This window comes from Leiobunum rupestre, chromosome 3 (genome assembly GCF_980474605.1).
Source record: "Leiobunum rupestre chromosome 3, qqLeiRupe1.1.hap1, whole genome shotgun sequence".
In the NCBI taxonomy this organism is placed as follows: domain Eukaryota; kingdom Metazoa; phylum Arthropoda; class Arachnida; order Opiliones; family Sclerosomatidae; genus Leiobunum; species Leiobunum rupestre.
The window spans coordinates 39,303,751-39,321,840 of NC_143386.1; the positions used below are offsets into that span (position 1 = coordinate 39,303,751).

The 18,090-nt window shown below is 36.5% G+C and overlaps 2 protein-coding genes across 4 annotated transcripts in view; one reads left to right on the forward strand and one right to left on the reverse strand.

Moving 5' to 3' along the window:
• The window catches only part of LOC149951735 (uncharacterized), a 52,227-nt gene extending 38,726 nt beyond the window's left edge, over positions 1–13,501 (forward strand). For 2 of the 3 annotated variants that reach the window (XM_090168186.1, XM_090168187.1), the window contains exons 2-3: positions 11,860–12,110; positions 12,531–13,501. In XM_090168186.1, the coding sequence (XP_090024312.1) occupies positions 11,983–12,110; positions 12,531–13,383 (981 nt within the window). In that variant the 5' untranslated portion in view covers positions 11,860–11,982 and the 3' untranslated portion in view covers positions 13,384–13,501. The remainder of the gene's footprint in view (positions 1–11,859; positions 12,111–12,530) is intronic. The other variant, XM_090168188.1, reaches the window with a different exon arrangement.
• The window catches only part of LOC149951738 (uncharacterized), an 86,594-nt gene continuing 69,634 nt past the window's right edge, over positions 1,131–18,090 (reverse strand). The window contains exon 2 of the mRNA XM_090169656.1: positions 1,131–2,654. Coding sequence (XP_090025782.1) covers positions 1,131–2,531 — 1,401 coding nt within the window. The 5' untranslated portion in view covers positions 2,532–2,654. The remainder of the gene's footprint in view (positions 2,655–18,090) is intronic.

Here is an 18,090-nt window from a genome sequence, read left to right on the forward strand (position 1 = left end):
GTGTTAGTATGAGATTAGCTTACGATTTCTAATGAAACGTTATAAGATTCATAAGAAAGGGAAGCGTACAAATAAGGTCAACTATCGTCCAATAAACCTAACTAGTCAAGTTTGTTTGAAAGAGGACAAGTGCATTCACCCGGCCCAGCACGGGTTTTTTCGTGGGAGTACTTTTACCTCTAAACTTCTTCATGCTACCTCCGACTGAGATGACTGTTTTTGTATCTGGATTTGGCAAAGGCCTTTGATACCATACCCGGCAATGGTCTTGAGGAGACTATTCACCGTTCTGGTATTTGTGGTCAAGCTGTGGACTGGCTTGTGAGTTTTTCACCGATCGAAGCCAATGAGTTGTGTATTTAAAAACCAAATGAAATTTTGTTTGTTTTGATGACGACTCAAAACTGTCAAATGAAAGGGATAATCAGCACCACCTTAGGCCTAAGTCATCGAGCAACCTTTAAGGCCATTTAAAAGTTTCCTGGTTGATTTGGATGCGGTATTCAAACGGACAAAGAGCAAGGTATGCATTCCAACGTTTCTAAATGCGAAGTACATCACCTTGGCTCTAAAAATCCCAATTATAAATACAAAATTGATCGCCGATAAATCTCATACTGACACGATCTCTGCACAATTGTTTAAATTGCTCATAAAAAGCCAACCAACATATTTTTCTCTAGGGGCCGTGTGTATCAAATTTCCGAGCTGTATGACAATTTCGAAAAAATTTTAACTATAAGGTTAGGTTAATAAAAATCACTAATGGACTAAAAAGCAGTTAAATTACGCAAAACAGTAGAAAAGCCCATACTAAAAAGGCGGCAATAAAGCTAAACCCTAACAAATATAAAGTAATTATATACATACATTTAGACGCTAAGTAATGATTCTTGAGATGGCGGTTCAGAAACTACAGATCTCCTCCTTTGAAAGTTAAATTTTATTGACTTTAGTTTAAACTTCATCTGAACATGAAAAAACCAAAGAATCTCCATCAATTTAAGAACAATATCTGAAACAGTTAACAAATGCAAAATTCGTCTATGAATGCGTCCATGAGTGGTTTTGAAGACAGTTTATGAAATATACTTTGAAAAGAAAATAAATCGGAAATAAATAAAAAACAATTAAAATGAACATTGGCTTTCGTTGGTTTCTTCTTCATGAGAGAACTCGATCTTGATGGGAGGGGCAGGGATCCTAGGGACACCCTCGTTGTTGTCCCCAACAGGGCGACATTCCAACTCTTCTCTCTCTACGACTGACGGAACCGGAAATTGGTCGAGGAAGTCAAAAAAAGGCTCTCGTTTGACGCTGCTGATGTTGAGACATTCAGAGCCGGAAACCATTTCTTTCTTTATGTTTGCAGTGTCAGCATCAGGTTCGCCAACTTCCGCTTTCCCAACGAGGACGCGGTCGATCTTTACAGTGAGAGATTCAATCTGTTCCTTCGTCACACGTCGCAGTTGCACCAAGCAATACCTACCACCGTTATGACGACCATAGGAGTCAAATTGACATGGTTGTGATTGAAAGGCTGGTTCTTGCTCGTGAATCTTCGATGCACCAATTTGGTTTCCAGATGGACCATGAACTCGAAGGTGACCTTTGAGGGTTTTATTGGTAGCGCAGTTACGGTCGCCATTGGGGCATTTGTGGGTCTTTTCCCCTTCACAGAGACGTGCTCTTTTGTGGCGATTTAAATAACGCTTTGTTGCAGACACGTAACTACACTGTTCACACTGAAATGGTTTTTCGCCGGAGTGAGTTCTTCTGTGGCGATTCAAAGCACCCTTCGTTGCAGACGCGTAGCTACACTGGTCACACTGAAATGGTTTTTCACCCGAGTGAGTTCTTTTGTGGGCAATCAAATGACTATTCTGTGCAGACGCGTACCTACATTGGTCACAATGAAATGGTTTATCACCCGAATGAGTTCTTATGTGGGCAATCAAATGACCCTTCTGTGCAGACGCGTACCTACATTGGTCACACTGAAATGGTTTATCACCCGAATGAAATCTTTTGTGGGTAATCAAATGACTCTTCTGTGCAGACGCATACCTACATTGGTCACACTGAAATGGTTTATCACCCGAATGAAATCTTTTGTGGGCAATCAAATACCTCTTCTGTGCAGACGCGTACTTACATTGGTCACAATGAAATGGTTTATCACCCGAATGAGTTATTTTGTGGGCAATCAAAGCACCCTTCTGTGTAGACGCGTAGCTACACTGGTCACAATGAAATGGTTTATCACCCGAATGAGTTATTTTGTGGGCAATCAAAGCACCCTTCTGTGCAGACGCGTACCTACATTGGTCACACTGAAATGGCTTTTCGCAGGAGTGAGTTCTTTCGTGGACAATCAAATGACACTTCTGTGCAGACGCGTACCTACACTGATCACACTGAAATGGTTTCTCGCCCGAGTGAGTTCTTCTGTGGCTAACGAAATTACTCTTGCGGCTCGTTGCGTAATCGCACTCTGTGCACTGGAACTTCTTATCTTCTCGGCCACTCATTTGGCACAATCACGCTTTATAAGTTTAATTGAAAAGTTTCTTTTGGAATTTTGAATTTGTCTCACAAATACAACCAGAAAGTCTTATATTGTTCGTTATCGATAAAACCACTTCTAGAAATCCCTAAAATAAAGTTAAATTTAAATAAAAAGGAATTTTAAAATATTACGTTAAAAACCGATTCGGCGCCAGCCCTCGTAAGAGTAAGATTTTGGTACAATTATAGTATAAGGTATCCGTCGCCATTTTCTTTTTTATTCAATTTTTTTTTAAACAATCAATGGTCAAACCAATTTTATTTAAAATAAACCCCCGCTTTTCAAGAAACATTGAGAATTTATGGTATATTTTGAAAATTAAAAAATACGTTATTCTATCCAATATAGGTAGAATATACAGAGCAAATTTGGTGGTATTTATTCATTTTGATAGATTGATAGATAGTAGGGTACACGTCGGTATTCTTACTACTTTTGGACTTAACTACGATTTAATATTTTTGCTATTCAAATAATGATTAATATTATTTTTATTTAATTTAAGGTCTTTTTTCCCAGTTTTGTCTTTTAATTCTTAGTTTAGGTTAAATTAGGGTTACGGTTAGAGATAGGTTAGGTTTGGTTAGGTTGATGTACGCGCGCCGAAGGCGCGTAGGCACCGTAGGTTAGGTTAGGTTGGGTTGGGTTAGGTTAGGTTAGGTTGATGTACGCGCGCCGTAGGCGTTTAAGCACTGTTGTATACGAGGGGTCCGACACTCAGTTAATAAGTAAAACTACCCAGAAAAAAGCTTAAACCCACCCGAAAATAAGCTAAAACGTATCCGAAAATAAAATAAAAAATACGCCTTTTTCCAAAATATTGCTAGTTAATTTTAATTTAGTAAGTCGTATTGCCCACGGCACCAAGAATTTTGGAAATTTTGTAATATAGGTGCTTATTTATGATTTACTACTATTTCTGCGACGTTTCGTCGGCCAATAAAAATGAGGTGCATTACTCCGGCTATCGTCAAGTCCAAAATGGCTCTTTATATTCTACCTATATGGGATGGAATAACGTAATTTATGATTTTGAAAATATACCATAAATTCTCAATGTTTCTCGAAAAGCGGGGTTTTATTTGAAAAAAATTGTATTGTCCATTGAGTGTTCAAAAAAAAGTTAAAAAAACAAAATGGCGACTGATACCTTATACTATAATTCTACCAAGATTTCAATGAAAACATTTACGTTCAACTCACGCGTACCAACATTTTTAACAATCGATGTTGGCTAACACGAGTCAGAAAGTGCATAGATACGTTTCTGTTTCACAGCGTAAATTCCCAAAACTTTATAATTTTTACGTCCATTTACAGGTTTAATCATTTTATTGGAATATTTCCGTATCTTTCCGAAAAAAAGCATAAAGGTTTTCATTTCATGATTAGCCTAATATTGTTCGCAAATTTTAATTTCGCGACATTTTCGCCTCAGTTTTTCGAATCCAAAAGTAAATCTAAACCTCTAGACTAGTCTAGAATAAGAACACTTAATTAGAAATAAACGTTACAATTTTTGAATTTTCCAATTCCACATTTAATTTTTTCGGAAAATTCACAACTCTAGGACTAACTGTGGGAAACGGAAATATTTTTAACCCAGCAGATAACTCGCCTATCTTTTCCCGCTAAAAATGAAAACACCGTATTCCTACGGCACCTTTTAGAATAAAAACGATATTCGTGACCAAGGCTTAGCTACAAGTTTTTTTAAATATTGGTAATTTACATACATATCTTTTGAATTGACCCATAAAATTTTAAATAATCATCTTACTTACCTTAATTGAATTAAGTTGATAATAATTTGTATTAGAAGAGGAATTATTTGTAGAATTAGAAGTAATTATCTTTATAAGCTAACAAGCGACAACATGGTCAATATGCCAAAATTCCAAGTTTTTAAGATAACATTGTTGGATACAGTAAGGTACATGAAAGAGCAATTGTTATATATGGACGTATCTAAACAATCAAACATTAAAATTTGTCGCGATAAGCATTCCATGTATATAGTGCACATACTATTAAAATTTACTTTAGCAAAACGTTTTTCATTTTCCTTATAACCAATAAAAAAAAAATTATTGATGGAAATTAAGTATTTAGTAGAACACCTATCCGAGCACTTGCTATATTATCTCGAGTCAGAATGAAGCCGATTTTACCCCCTCGTATCTCAAAAACTATAGGACGTATCAAAACAAGTGATGTATCGTTTGAAAGGTTACAGGCACGCGACAAACATATACGAATTCCATCGAACAGGGCTGAGGCGACGTTTCGTAGTAATGGGGCAAAGTAAGGCTTAATTTTTCTTCTTCTTCTTCTTCCTATTCTTCCATCTTCTCCTCGCAGACCGCTCTACAGCAAAAACTACTGAACCGATTTAAATGAAATTTCGTATACAGTTTCAAATTAAGCTCCCATTGTCTCCTGCCGAAGGAGAAGTTCATATCTAGTATAGTTCTTGAGCTATGGTGACAAATGTACAATTCAGCGAATCGATAACGAAACCATGGAGTAATAAACACATAAGAAGTACTAAACCGGAGCGATCAGCGATTTTAAAAAATTAATGCAAAAGGTTTGATGGTTGATTCTAGGTGAAAATTGGCGCTGTGTTCGAAAAAATAGTCTTAAAGGTTGAAATGCCCGCTAAGACGGATATACTTGGAAACTATGTACGCAACATTTTTACTGTGGATTGTAGGTAAAAAGGGGCGCTGAGTTCGACAACAATAGTCTGGCGAGTGTCAGGGTGGGGGTTGTCCGCCATAGGGCTTGTCGATAAATAAGTCCAGTTTATGACGTTTATAGGAATATAATTACAGATCTTGCCCTAGGGAAATATATTAAACATTCGAATGGTACTGATTTATAGGTTGTTTCTAAGTGAAAGAGGTGCAGTGAGTTCGAAGTGTCTCCAGTGCCGTCGCCAGCCCCAAATCTTTGGTAGGGTCAGGGTAAGGCACGATTTTTCAATTATAATCGGAGTTTTAATAACATTGTTTAAAATTATTTTGTTTGACTTAACAAAACCAAGAATGTATTTATTTACATATACTTAAGGATAATAATTATATAATGAAGGATTTTCAATTGATAACGCCACACTAACTCGATTCTTCTCCTGTCTTGTGCGGGGGGAGTAGGGGTCGTGGCGGAATAGTTAGCGCTTACGCCTTGCAGCAAGTGAAGCCGGGTTCGATCTAAGCTTGCTGTGAAAATCCGGAAGTAGTCCTTCTGCTTATTTTGCAAGGTCTCTCCTCACTGGTTAAAGGTGTTTTCTCCGAGATCTTCGATTTTTTCTTCGCGTAAACACTTTCTCAGGTTAACGGTAATAGTATTGAGCTGTCGGTTAGCTCGCGTGGCCTGAAGAGCCTACCACCACCCACCTATGTTATATAAACCGGCCACTGATTAAAAGGCAAGTTGACTTACATCTGTAGTGGTGACTTTGGTATTAGCATAGCTGATTATTTCAAAGCGTAACCCACGTCTGTTTTAAGGAGCCAATGATATACCGGGACGATTTGATTTATTTCAAAAAGGCGGAGCATACGGAGAGAAGAAAGGTGATAAGGTTGGAAAAAATGCTAAAAATCGTCTAAATTTATTCATTTACCCTGGGTATAACTTTTTTTTTGCAAAACTTAGTCAAAATAAAAGTAACAGTTAAATCGAACTCGAGAGGTTTGCAAATACGTTATCAAAAATGTATATTTTAGCCACTACGTCAGCGCCGCCGAGTGTGGCGTTTGAGAACGTTTGTATACGGGCCATGCAAGGGACATAATCGTACCTGGCAGTCGTAGAAATCAGAAAGTAACTAGAACGATTTTCGAAATGGTAGATCACACCCTGATTTGAAATTGGTAGATTAGTCAGTAACGCCATCTTTCAACCATATCCTTTATTCCTAACGAAGGTAGACTTTTTAAAATACAAAATTAGCGAGAGAGGCCGCTAGCGGCAGATTTTTCTTTGAAATTAATAGGGTGGGCCAATCGAATATCAGGGCGGGCCTGGTCCAGTTTCAATAGTCGCCCCGCCACCTATCGATAATGTACAGAAATGTTCGAGTACCACTAGTACGGACAGAATCGTTACAGCTAAGCTAAGAAAACTTGTCTCGGCCATCGCGCCGAAAATTCGTTCTAGCGCATGAGCGAGAGATAGCATTTTCAGCCAATAGTATGTTTCTTTCTTTCCCACAATGCTTTGCGAACATCCCAAGAACCGTTGAAAATTTTCAAACCAATTTATTTAACGGTGTATTTGATACAATGCGATTCTAATATTAGCCATTCTATTTGAAATGTTTTATGGTTGTACAAAGGATTTTAACTCAGTAAAATACTTAGGACGCGCGAGGTTTAGCATATTACTTCAGAGCACATCACTTGTCGATAAATAAGTCCAGTTTATGAGGTTTATGGAAATATAATTACAGATCTTGCTTCATGAAAAATCGGGCCACAAATGTGAACAACCAAGAAAGTAATAATTTATAGAATAGTTTATTGTGATCGAGTGCACGATATCGAAATGGGTGATAGGGCAATTAAAAAGAAGCGTACAAATCTTCGTTCACTCAAGCTTTGCTTCACAGTCGGAGCAATGCAACTCGAAACGAAAAGGGCCCCCTAACTTCGAGCCCCCTTCTCCCTCAGTTGCGGGGTCTTCTGCACCACCGCTAAACCATTGCCTCGGTGACTGTTTATCTGGGTCCGCAACACGTTTGGTAAATTAAAAATCCAGCCAAAAACCATTCGGTTAAAAATTGCAAGGTCCTTTAAACAAAAACGTCACGTCCTATATTACTCTAGGCCATAAAAGTAGTGAAATCAAATAACGGGCAAGATCTGTAATTATATTTCCATAAACCTCATAAACTGGACTTATTTATCGACAAGTGATGTGCTCTGAAGTAATATGCTAAACCTCGCGCGTCCTAAGTATTTTACTGAGTTAAAATCCTTTGTACAACCATAAAACATTTCAAATAGAATGGCTAATATTAGAATCGCATTGTATCAAATACACCGTTAAATAAATTGGTTTGAAAATTTTCAACGGTTCTTGGGATGTTCGCAAAGCATTGTGGGAAAGAAAGAAACATACTATTGGCTGAAAATGCTATCTCTCGCTCATGCGCTAGAACGAATTTTCGGCGCGATGGCCGAGACAAGTTTTCTTAGCTTAGCTGTAACGATTCTGTCCGTACTAGTGGTACTCGAACATTTCTGTACATTATCGATAGGTGGCGGGGCGACTATTGAAACTGGACCAGGCCCGCCCTGATATTCGATTGGCCCACCCTATTAATTTCAAAGAAAAATCTGCCGCTAGCGGCCTCTCTCGCTAATTTTGTATTTTAAAAAGTCTACCTTCGTTAGGAATAAAGGATATGGTTGAAAGATGGCGTTACTGACTAATCTACCAATTTCAAATCAGGGTGTGATCTACCATTTCGAAAATCGTTCTAGTTACTTTCTGATTTCTACGACTGCCAGGTACGATTATGTCCCTTGCATGGCCCGTATACAAACGTTCTCAAACGCCACACTCGGCGGCGCTGACGTAGTGGCTAAAATATACATTTTTGATAACGTATTTGCAAACCTCTCGAGTTCGATTTAACTGTTACTTTTATTTTGACTAAGTTTTGCAAAAAAAAAGTTATACCCAGGGTAAATGAATAAATTTAGACGATTTTTAGCATTTTTTCCAACCTTATCACCTTTCTTCTCTCCGTATGCTCCGCCTTTTTGAAATAATTCAAATCGTCCCGGTATATCATTGGCTCCTTAAAACAGACGTGGGTTACGCTTTGAAATAATCAGCTATGCTAATACCAAAGTCACCACTACAGATGTAAGTCAACTTGCCTTTTAATCAGTGGCCGGTTTATATAACATAGGTGGGTGGTGGTAGGCTCTTCAGGCCACGCGAGCTAACCGACAGCTCAATACTATTACCGTTAACCTGAGAAAGTGTTTACGCGAAGAAAAAATCGAAGATCTCGGAGAAAACACCTTTAACCAGTGAGGAGAGACCTTGCAAAATAAGCAGAAGGACTACTTCCGGATTTTCACAGCAAGCTTAGATCGAACCCGGCTTCACTTGCTGCAAGGCGTAAGCGCTAACTATTCCGCCACGACCCCTACTCCCCCCGCACAAGACAGGAGAAGAATCGAGTTAGTGTGGCGTTATCAATTGAAAATCCTTCATTATATAATTATTATCCTTAAGTATATGTAAATAAATACATTCTTGGTTTTGTTAAGTCAAACAAAATAATTTTAAACAATGTTATTAAAACTCCGATTATAATTGAAAAATCGTGCCTTACCCTGACCCTACCAAAGATTTTCGGCTGGCGACGGCACTGGAGACACTTCGAACTCACTGCACCTCTTTCACTTAGAAACAACCTATAAATCAGTACCATTCGAATGTTTAATAAATTTCCCTAGGGCAAGATCTGTAATTATATTCCCATAAACGTCATAAACTGGACTTATTTATCGACAAGCCCTATGGCGGACAACCCCCACCCTGACACTCGCCAGACTATTGTTGTCGAACTCAGCGCCCCTTTTTACCTACAATCCACAGTAAAAATGTTGCGTACATAGTTTCCAAGTATATCCGTCTTAGCGGGCATTTCAACCTTTAAGACTATTTTTTCGAACACAGCGCCAATTTTCACCTAGAATCAACCATCAAACCTTTTGCATTAATTTTTTAAAATCGCTGATCGCTCCGGTTTAGTACTTCTTATGTGTTTATTACTCCATGGTTTCGTTATCGATTCGCTGAATTGTACATTTGTCACCATAGCTCAAGAACTATACTAGATATGAACTTCTCCTTCGGCAGGAGACAATGGGAGCTTAATTTGAAACTGTATACGAAATTTCATTTAAATCGGTTCAGTAGTTTTTGCTGTAGAGCGGTCTGCGAGGAGAAGATGGAAGAATAGGAAGAAGAAGAAGAAGAAAAATTAAGCCTTACTTTGCCCCATTACTACGAAACGTCGCCTCAGCCCTGTTCGATGGAATTCGTATATGTTTGTCGCGTGCCTGTAACCTTTCAAACGATACATCACTTGTTTTGATACGTCCTATAGTTTTTGAGATACGAGGGGGTAAAATCGGCTTCATTCTGACTCGAGATAATATAGCAAGTGCTCGGATAGGTGTTCTACTAAATACTTAATTTCCATCAATAATTTTTTTTTTATTGGTTATAAGGAAAATGAAAAACGTTTTGCCAAAGTAAATTTTAATAGTATGTGCACTATATACATGGAATGCTTATCGCGACAAATTTTAATGTTTGATTGTTTAGATACGTCCATATATAACAATTGCTCTTTCATGTACCTTACTGTATCCAACAATGTTATCTTAAAAACTTGGAATTTTGGCATATTGACCATGTTGTCGCTTGTTAGCTTATAAAGATAATTACTTCTAATTCTACAAATAATTCCTCTTCTAATACAAATTATTATCAACTTAATTCAATTAAGGTAAGTAAAATGATTATTTAAAATTTTATGGGTCAATTCAAAAGATATGTATGTAAATTACCAATATTTAAAAAAACTTGTAGCTAAGCCTTGGTCACGAATATCGTTTTTATTCTAAAAGGTGCCGTAGGAATACGGTGTTTTCATTTTTAGCGGGAAAAGATAGGCGAGTTATCTGCTGGGATAAAAATATTTCCGTTTCCCACAGTTAGTCCTAGAGTTGTGAATTTTCCGAAAAAATTAAATGTGGAATTGGAAAATTCAAAAATTGTAACGTTTATTTCTAATTAAGTGTTCTTATTCTAGACTAGTCTAGAGGTTTAGATTTACTTTTGGATTCGAAAAACTGAGGCGAAAATGTCGCGAAATTAAAATTTGCGAACAATATTAGGCTAATCATGAAATGAAAACCTTTATGCTTTTTTTCGGAAAGATACGGAAATATTCCAATAAAATGATTAAACCTGTAAATGGACGTAAAAATTATAAAGTTTTGGGAATTTACGCTGTGAAACAGAAACGTATCTATGCACTTTCTGACTCGTGTTAGCCAACATCGATTGTTAAAAATGTTGGTTCGCGTGAGTTGAACGTAAATGTTTTCATTGAAATCTTGGTAGAATTATAGTATAAGGTATCAGTCGCCATTTTGTTTTTTTAACTTTTTTTTGAACAATCAATGGACAATACAATTTTTTTCAAATAAAACCCCGCTTTTCGAGAAACATTGAGAATTTATGGTATATTTTCAAAATCATAAATTACGTTATTCCATCCCATATAGGTAGAATATAAAGAGCCATTTTGGACTTGACGATAGCCGGAGTAATGCACCTCATTTTTATTGGCCGACGAAACGTCGCAGAAATAGTAGTAAATCATAAATAAGCACCTATATTACAAAATTTTAAAAATTCTTGGTGCCGTGGGCAATACGACTTACTAAATTAAAATTAACCAGCAATATTTTGGAAAAAGGCGTATTTTTTATTTTATTTTCGGATACGTTTTAGCTTATTTTCGGGTGGGTTTAAGCTTTTTTCTGGGTAGTTTTACTTATTAACTGAGTGTCGGACCCCTCGTATACAACAGTGCTTAAACGCCTACGGCGCACGTACATCAACCTAACCTAACCTAACCTAACCCAACCCAACCTAACCTAACCTAACCCAACCTAACCTAACCTAACCTAACCTACGGTGCCTACGCGCCTTCGGCGCGCGTACATCAACCTAACCAAACCTAACCTAACCTAACCTATCTCTAACCGTAACCCTAATTTAACCTAAACTAAGAATTAAAAGACAAAACTGGGAAAAAAGACGTTAAATTAAATAAAAATAATATTAATCATTATTTGAATAGCAAAAATATTAAATCGTAGTTAAGTCCAAAAGTAGTAAGAATACCGACGTGTACCCTACTATCTATCAATCTATCAAAATGAATAAATACCACCAAATTTGCTCTGTATATTCTACCTATATTGGATAGAATAACGTATTTTTTAATTTTCAAAATATACCATAAATTCTCAATGTTTCTTGAAAAGCGGGGGTTTATTTTAAATAAAATTGGTTTGACCATTGATTGTTTAAAAAAAAATTGAATAAGAAAGAAAATGGCGACGGATACCTTATACTATAATTGTACCAAAATCTTACTCTTACGAGGGCTGGCGCCGAATCGGTTTTTAACGTTATATTTTAAAATTCCTTTTTATTTAAATTTAACTTTATTTTAGGGATTTCTAGAAGTGGTTTTATCGATAACGAACAATATAAGACTTTCTGGTTGTATTTGTGAGACAAATTCAAAATTCCAAAAGAAACTTTTCAATTAAACTTATAAAGCGTGATTGTGCCAAATGAGTGGCCGAGAAGATAAGAAGTTCCAGTGCACAGAGTGCGATTACGCAACGAGCCGCAAGAGTAATTTCGTTAGCCACAGAAGAACTCACTCGGGCGAGAAACCATTTCAGTGTGATCAGTGTAGGTACGCGTCTGCACAGAAGTGTCATTTGATTACCCACAAAAGATTTCATTCGGGTGATAAACCATTTCAGTGTGACCAATGTAGGTACGCGTCTGCACAGAAGGGTCATTTGATTGCCCACATAAGAACTCATTCGGGTGATAAACCATTTCAGTGTGACCAATGTAGGTATGCGTCTGCACAGAAGAGTCATTTGATTACCCACAAAAGATTTCATTCGGGTGATAAACCATTTCAGTGTGACCAATGTAGGTACGCGTCTGCACAGAAGGGTCATTTGATTGCCCACATAAGAACTCATTCGGGTGATAAACCATTTCAGTGTGACCAATGTAGGTATGCGTCTGCACAGAAGAGTCATTTGATTACCCACAAAAGATTTCATTCGGGTGATAAACCATTTCAGTGTGACCAATGTAGGTACGCGTCTGCACAGAAGGGTCATTTGATTGCCCACATAAGAACTCATTCGGGTGATAAACCATTTCATTGTGACCAATGTAGGTACGCGTCTGCACAGAATAGTCATTTGATTGCCCACAAAAGAACTCACTCGGGTGAAAAACCATTTCAGTGTGACCAGTGTAGCTACGCGTCTGCAACGAAGGGTGCTTTGAATCGCCACAGAAGAACTCACTCCGGCGAAAAACCATTTCAGTGTGAACAGTGTAGTTACGTGTCTGCAACAAAGCGTTATTTAAATCGCCACAAAAGAGCACGTCTCTGTGAAGGGGAAAAGACCCACAAATGCCCCAATGGCGACCGTAACTGCGCTACCAATAAAACCCTCAAAGGTCACCTTCGAGTTCATGGTCCATCTGGAAACCAAATTGGTGCATCGAAGATTCACGAGCAAGAACCAGCCTTTCAATCACAACCATGTCAATTTGACTCCTATGGTCGTCATAACGGTGGTAGGTATTGCTTGGTGCAACTGCGACGTGTGACGAAGGAACAGATTGAATCTCTCACTGTAAAGATCGACCGCGTCCTCGTTGGGAAAGCGGAAGTTGGCGAACCTGATGCTGACACTGCAAACATAAAGAAAGAAATGGTTTCCGGCTCTGAATGTCTCAACATCAGCAGCGTCAAACGAGAGCCTTTTTTTGACTTCCTCGACCAATTTCCGGTTCCGTCAGTCGTAGAGAGAGAAGAGTTGGAATGTCGCCCTGTTGGGGACAACAACGAGGGTGTCCCTAGGATCCCTGCCCCTCCCATCAAGATCGAGTTCTCTCATGAAGAAGAAACCAACGAAAGCCAATGTTCATTTTAATTGTTTTTTATTTATTTCCGATTTATTTTCTTTTCAAAGTATATTTCATAAACTGTCTTCAAAACCACTCATGGACGCATTCATAGACGAATTTTGCATTTGTTAACTGTTTCAGATATTGTTCTTAAATTGATGGAGATTCTTTGGTTTTTTCATGTTCAGATGAAGTTTAAACTAAAGTCAATAAAATTTAACTTTCAAAGGAGGAGATCTGTAGTTTCTGAACCGCCATCTCAAGAATCATTACTTAGCGTCTAAATGTATGTATATAATTACTTTATATTTGTTAGGGTTTAGCTTTATTGCCGCCTTTTTAGTATGGGCTTTTCTACTGTTTTGCGTAATTTAACTGCTTTTTAGTCCATTAGTGATTTTTATTAACCTAACCTTATAGTTAAAATTTTTTCGAAATTGTCATACAGCTCGGAAATTTGATACACACGGCCCCTAGAGAAAAATATGTTGGTTGGCTTTTTATGAGCAATTTAAACAATTGTGCAGAGATCGTGTCAGTATGAGATTTATCGGCGATCAATTTTGTATTTATAATTGGGATTTTTAGAGCCAAGGTGATGTACTTCGCATTTAGAAACGTTGGAATGCATACCTTGCTCTTTGTCCGTTTGAATACCGCATCCAAATCAACCAGGAGACTTTTAAATGGCCTTAAAGGTTGCTCGATGACTTAGGCCTAAGGTGGTGCTGATTATCCCTTTCATTTGACAGTTTTGAGTCGTCATCAAAACAAACAAAATTTCATTTGGTTTTTAAATACACAACTCATTGGCTTCGATCGGTGAAAAACTCACAAGCCAGTCCACAGCTTGACCACAAATACCAGAACGGTGAATAGTCTCCTCAAGACCATTGCCGGGTATGGTATCAAAGGCCTTTGCCAAATCCAGATACAAAAACAGTCATCTCAGTCGGAGGTAGCATGAAGAAGTTTAGAGGTAAAAGTACTCCCACGAAAAAACCCGTGCTGGGCCGGGTGAATGCACTTGTCCTCTTTCAAACAAACTTGACTAGTTAGGTTTATTGGACGATAGTTGACCTTATTTGTACGCTTCCCTTTCTTATGAATCTTATAACGTTTCATTAGAAATCGCCAGCTAATCTCATACTAACACGATCTCGGTACCAATAGGTTAAATTGCTTATAAAAACCAAACCAATAAGAATTTTCTTAAAATATTCTTAAAATATTATTAACTATTTTATAGAATAGTTCCGGGTAAGTGTGTATCAGTTTTCAGAGCTGTATGACAATTCCGAACAATTTATCAACATGCACTCCCACTGTGGTAGTTCATTTCATTCTCCACCAATATCCCACTATTTGGTTACCCGTTGATACTCAACGCCTGTTGAAATTTTTAATGCTTAGGGTTAGCTTCTCTTTCCGGTTTAGTTAGTCGCGTGCCAAATTCCCTGCGCGCTACCTGATGAGCTCCAACTCGAAGATCTATTTGGTGCGAGTTTCGCGTTTAAATTTTTAAGGCATTATAAGTCGTTGGATGACTTGGGCCTAGGGTGGTGCCTTGGGTACAAACCTAGCTGACCTATTGGTCCTAGTATTTCGAATGTTTTTTCATTGCTTTAAATTTGTTAGGTTTTACCTTTTTTTGCCCAATTTTCTAACGCTTTTACTTGCAAAGTTTAATAAAAATGCACGTAATGCGCGCAGAAAGTAAAGATATAAAATTTAAATTGTGGAGATATATAGAATACCTAATTTTGTGGGGCCCATTAGTGCAAAAATTTATTTAAAACTCGAGAGTACAATATTTACTAATCGATCGATGCATCATAATCATTTTTGGATGGAAAACCTCCTTCATAAACTAACATAGGGACTGCACTAGCGTTATCAATCAAACGACAGCATATTTTAAGTTATATCAAACCCCTTTGAGGGAAGCTACGAAATACCACTCAAAACGCGCTAAGCCTTTGTAGCAATACATGTTATGTAGAAGTTGAATTGGAATCTGATTATTTGGCAAGCCATAAGAATCAAAGCCGGTAAAAGATGTTCATTTACTTTCGGTAAAAAAAGTTAATTCACTTACAGTTAAATTCCAGATAAACACAATTAAATTAGTATAATCGCGACCGAAATAGCGCGTAAAACGAGAAAGTTCATTTTCTTCTGGTAAAACCATCATTTGTTTTTGATAAAAAAATCTATTTTCTTTGGAAAATACAATTCAATTATCAATAATACCAATAAAAGGACCAGACAAAAGACCTTGTCCGAATGTTCAAAAACAATGAAATTGAATGCACCTCTATTTAGAGCAACATCTCGAAGGCATTAGGTACGCAGACCCGTCCGAGGAAATGTACCATTGGCAGCCTACAACCAGCACTTGACGATACGTACGAAGTTGGCATCCGAAACAGAGACTTCCCTTTCAAGATTAAAACAGGCCCATTAAATACGACAATGACCCTGTTTTGAGCTAGATACCTATAGAGGACCTACTTGGACCCGAAACCATGTTAATAAAATATTGAAATCAAATTACCCGCTATTCAGGCCAATTTCACGGAATCACTTGCGCCCGGTGCATAAAACTACCTCGAAATTTCGGATGGGGATCCAGTTAATGTCGTGTTGTGGGTTCAAATAACTTTCAACTGTTTCTGCATCTAGATCCTTTATTCGTCACCAAACCTATTCTCTTTGAAAATCAATTAAAACCATGTTTCTCTTTATAACACAATTTTGATAGTAAGCCAATAAATAAAGTAACTATATTTCACAGTTTTAACCTATCGAAAATGAGTTATAGTTCATCCAATTAAATATATCAAATTCAAGTTCATTCCGATTTGACTGAAATGATTGGGGTAGGTATGGAACGCCATCCAGTTCAAAATTACAAATAAAAAAATATGGACTTTTTCCACACATTTTGCAATAAAAATAAAAAATATCGAAAATTTTTATATTACAATGCAAAAATTATTATTTTTAACGCCTTTCATTTTAAAATAAAAAATATTTAGTGTTGAAAAATAATATTTTTTGTTGATAAAAAATATTTTGTGTTGATAAAAAATATTTTGTGTTGTTAAAAAATATTTTGTGTTGATAAAAAATATTTTGTGTTGATAAAAAATATTTTGTGTTGATAAAAAATATTTTGTGTTGATAAAAAGTATTTTGTGTTGAGAAAATATTTGAATTGGACAATACTCGGTACGATTTGGCTAGGTACGGTCCTTTAGGTCGCAGTGTAGACGGCCCAGCTTGATTAGCATGAATGGGGTTGCGGTGGTGCCGCGCCGTAAGGCGCCAATACTTTCGTATAATACCGTTTCGATAAGGTTACTTATGGATATCTTGGCTTTCGCGCGTAGTATAGGTTAGGTTGGGTTCGGTTATTCGGTAGCACTGGTATATTGCCGTGAAAATCACTAGCAATTAGATCATTGGAATTTAGAAAAAAAATCACAAAAAACTAATTTTTCTCAACGAAAATATTTTTTCCCAACGAAAATATTTTTTCCCAACGAAAATATTTTTTCCCAACGAAAATATTTTTTCCCAACGAAAATATTTTTTCCCAACGAAAATATTTTTTCCCAACGAAAATATTTTTTCCCAACGAAAACATTTTTTCCCAACGAAAATAATTTTTTGGACAAATTTATATTTTTTCTAACAGATTTTATTTTTGGCCAAATTTATATTTTTTCTAACAAATTTTATTTTTGGCAAATTTATATTTTTTCTAACAGAAATTTTATTTTTGGCAAATTTATATTTTTTCTAACAGAAATTTTATTTTTGGCAAATTTATATTTTTTCTAACAGAAATTTTATTTTTGGCAAATTTATATTTTTTCTAACAGAAATTTTATTTTTGGCAAATTTATATTTTTTCTAACAGAAATTTTATTTTTGGCAAATTTATATTTTTTCTAACAGAAATTTTATTTTTGGCAAATTTATATTTTTTCTAACAGAAATTTTATTTTTGGCAAATTTATATTTTTTCTAACAGAAATTTTATTTTTGGCAAATTTATATTTTTTCTAACAGAAATTTTATTTTTGGCAAATTTATATTTTTCCCTACAGTTTGTTTTTTTATTCATAATTTTGACCTGGATGGCGTTCCATAGGTTTCAGTCGTCCGAACGGTGGAACAAATGTTCAAATTTCATTCGTCCGAACCGCCGAAATAAAAAAAATTTCAATTTTTCGAATTGGACTACTTGTTTGTTTCATTCGTCCGAATCGGTAGCATCACTTGTCCGAATTCTGTCGCTTAATTAGTATATCTTATTGCTGTCCTATTATGTCAATTTTTCCTTTGGCCGATATAGTAAGTGGGAATTGCGTTGAATATTGTGGATATTTTAGGTTAGGTTTGGTTCACGTTAATGTTACTATTACTATATTAACAATATTTAAAAAACAACCAATTCCTAGTGTTCGAAAAACGGACAAACGATTATTCGAACAAATGAAATTCGCCAGTTAAGTTACCATAAATTGAACGACTAAATCACCAACAAAAGTTGTGACCAATTTTTCGGGCAAATGAAATACGTTTTCGGACATACGAACCTGTTTTCCGGCATTCGGACAAATGATCATTCGGACATTTGTACCACCGTTCGGACGAATGAAATTCGAACAAATGTACGCAAATCAAATAATTTGATCCAAACAGAACTGAAATCAAACTAG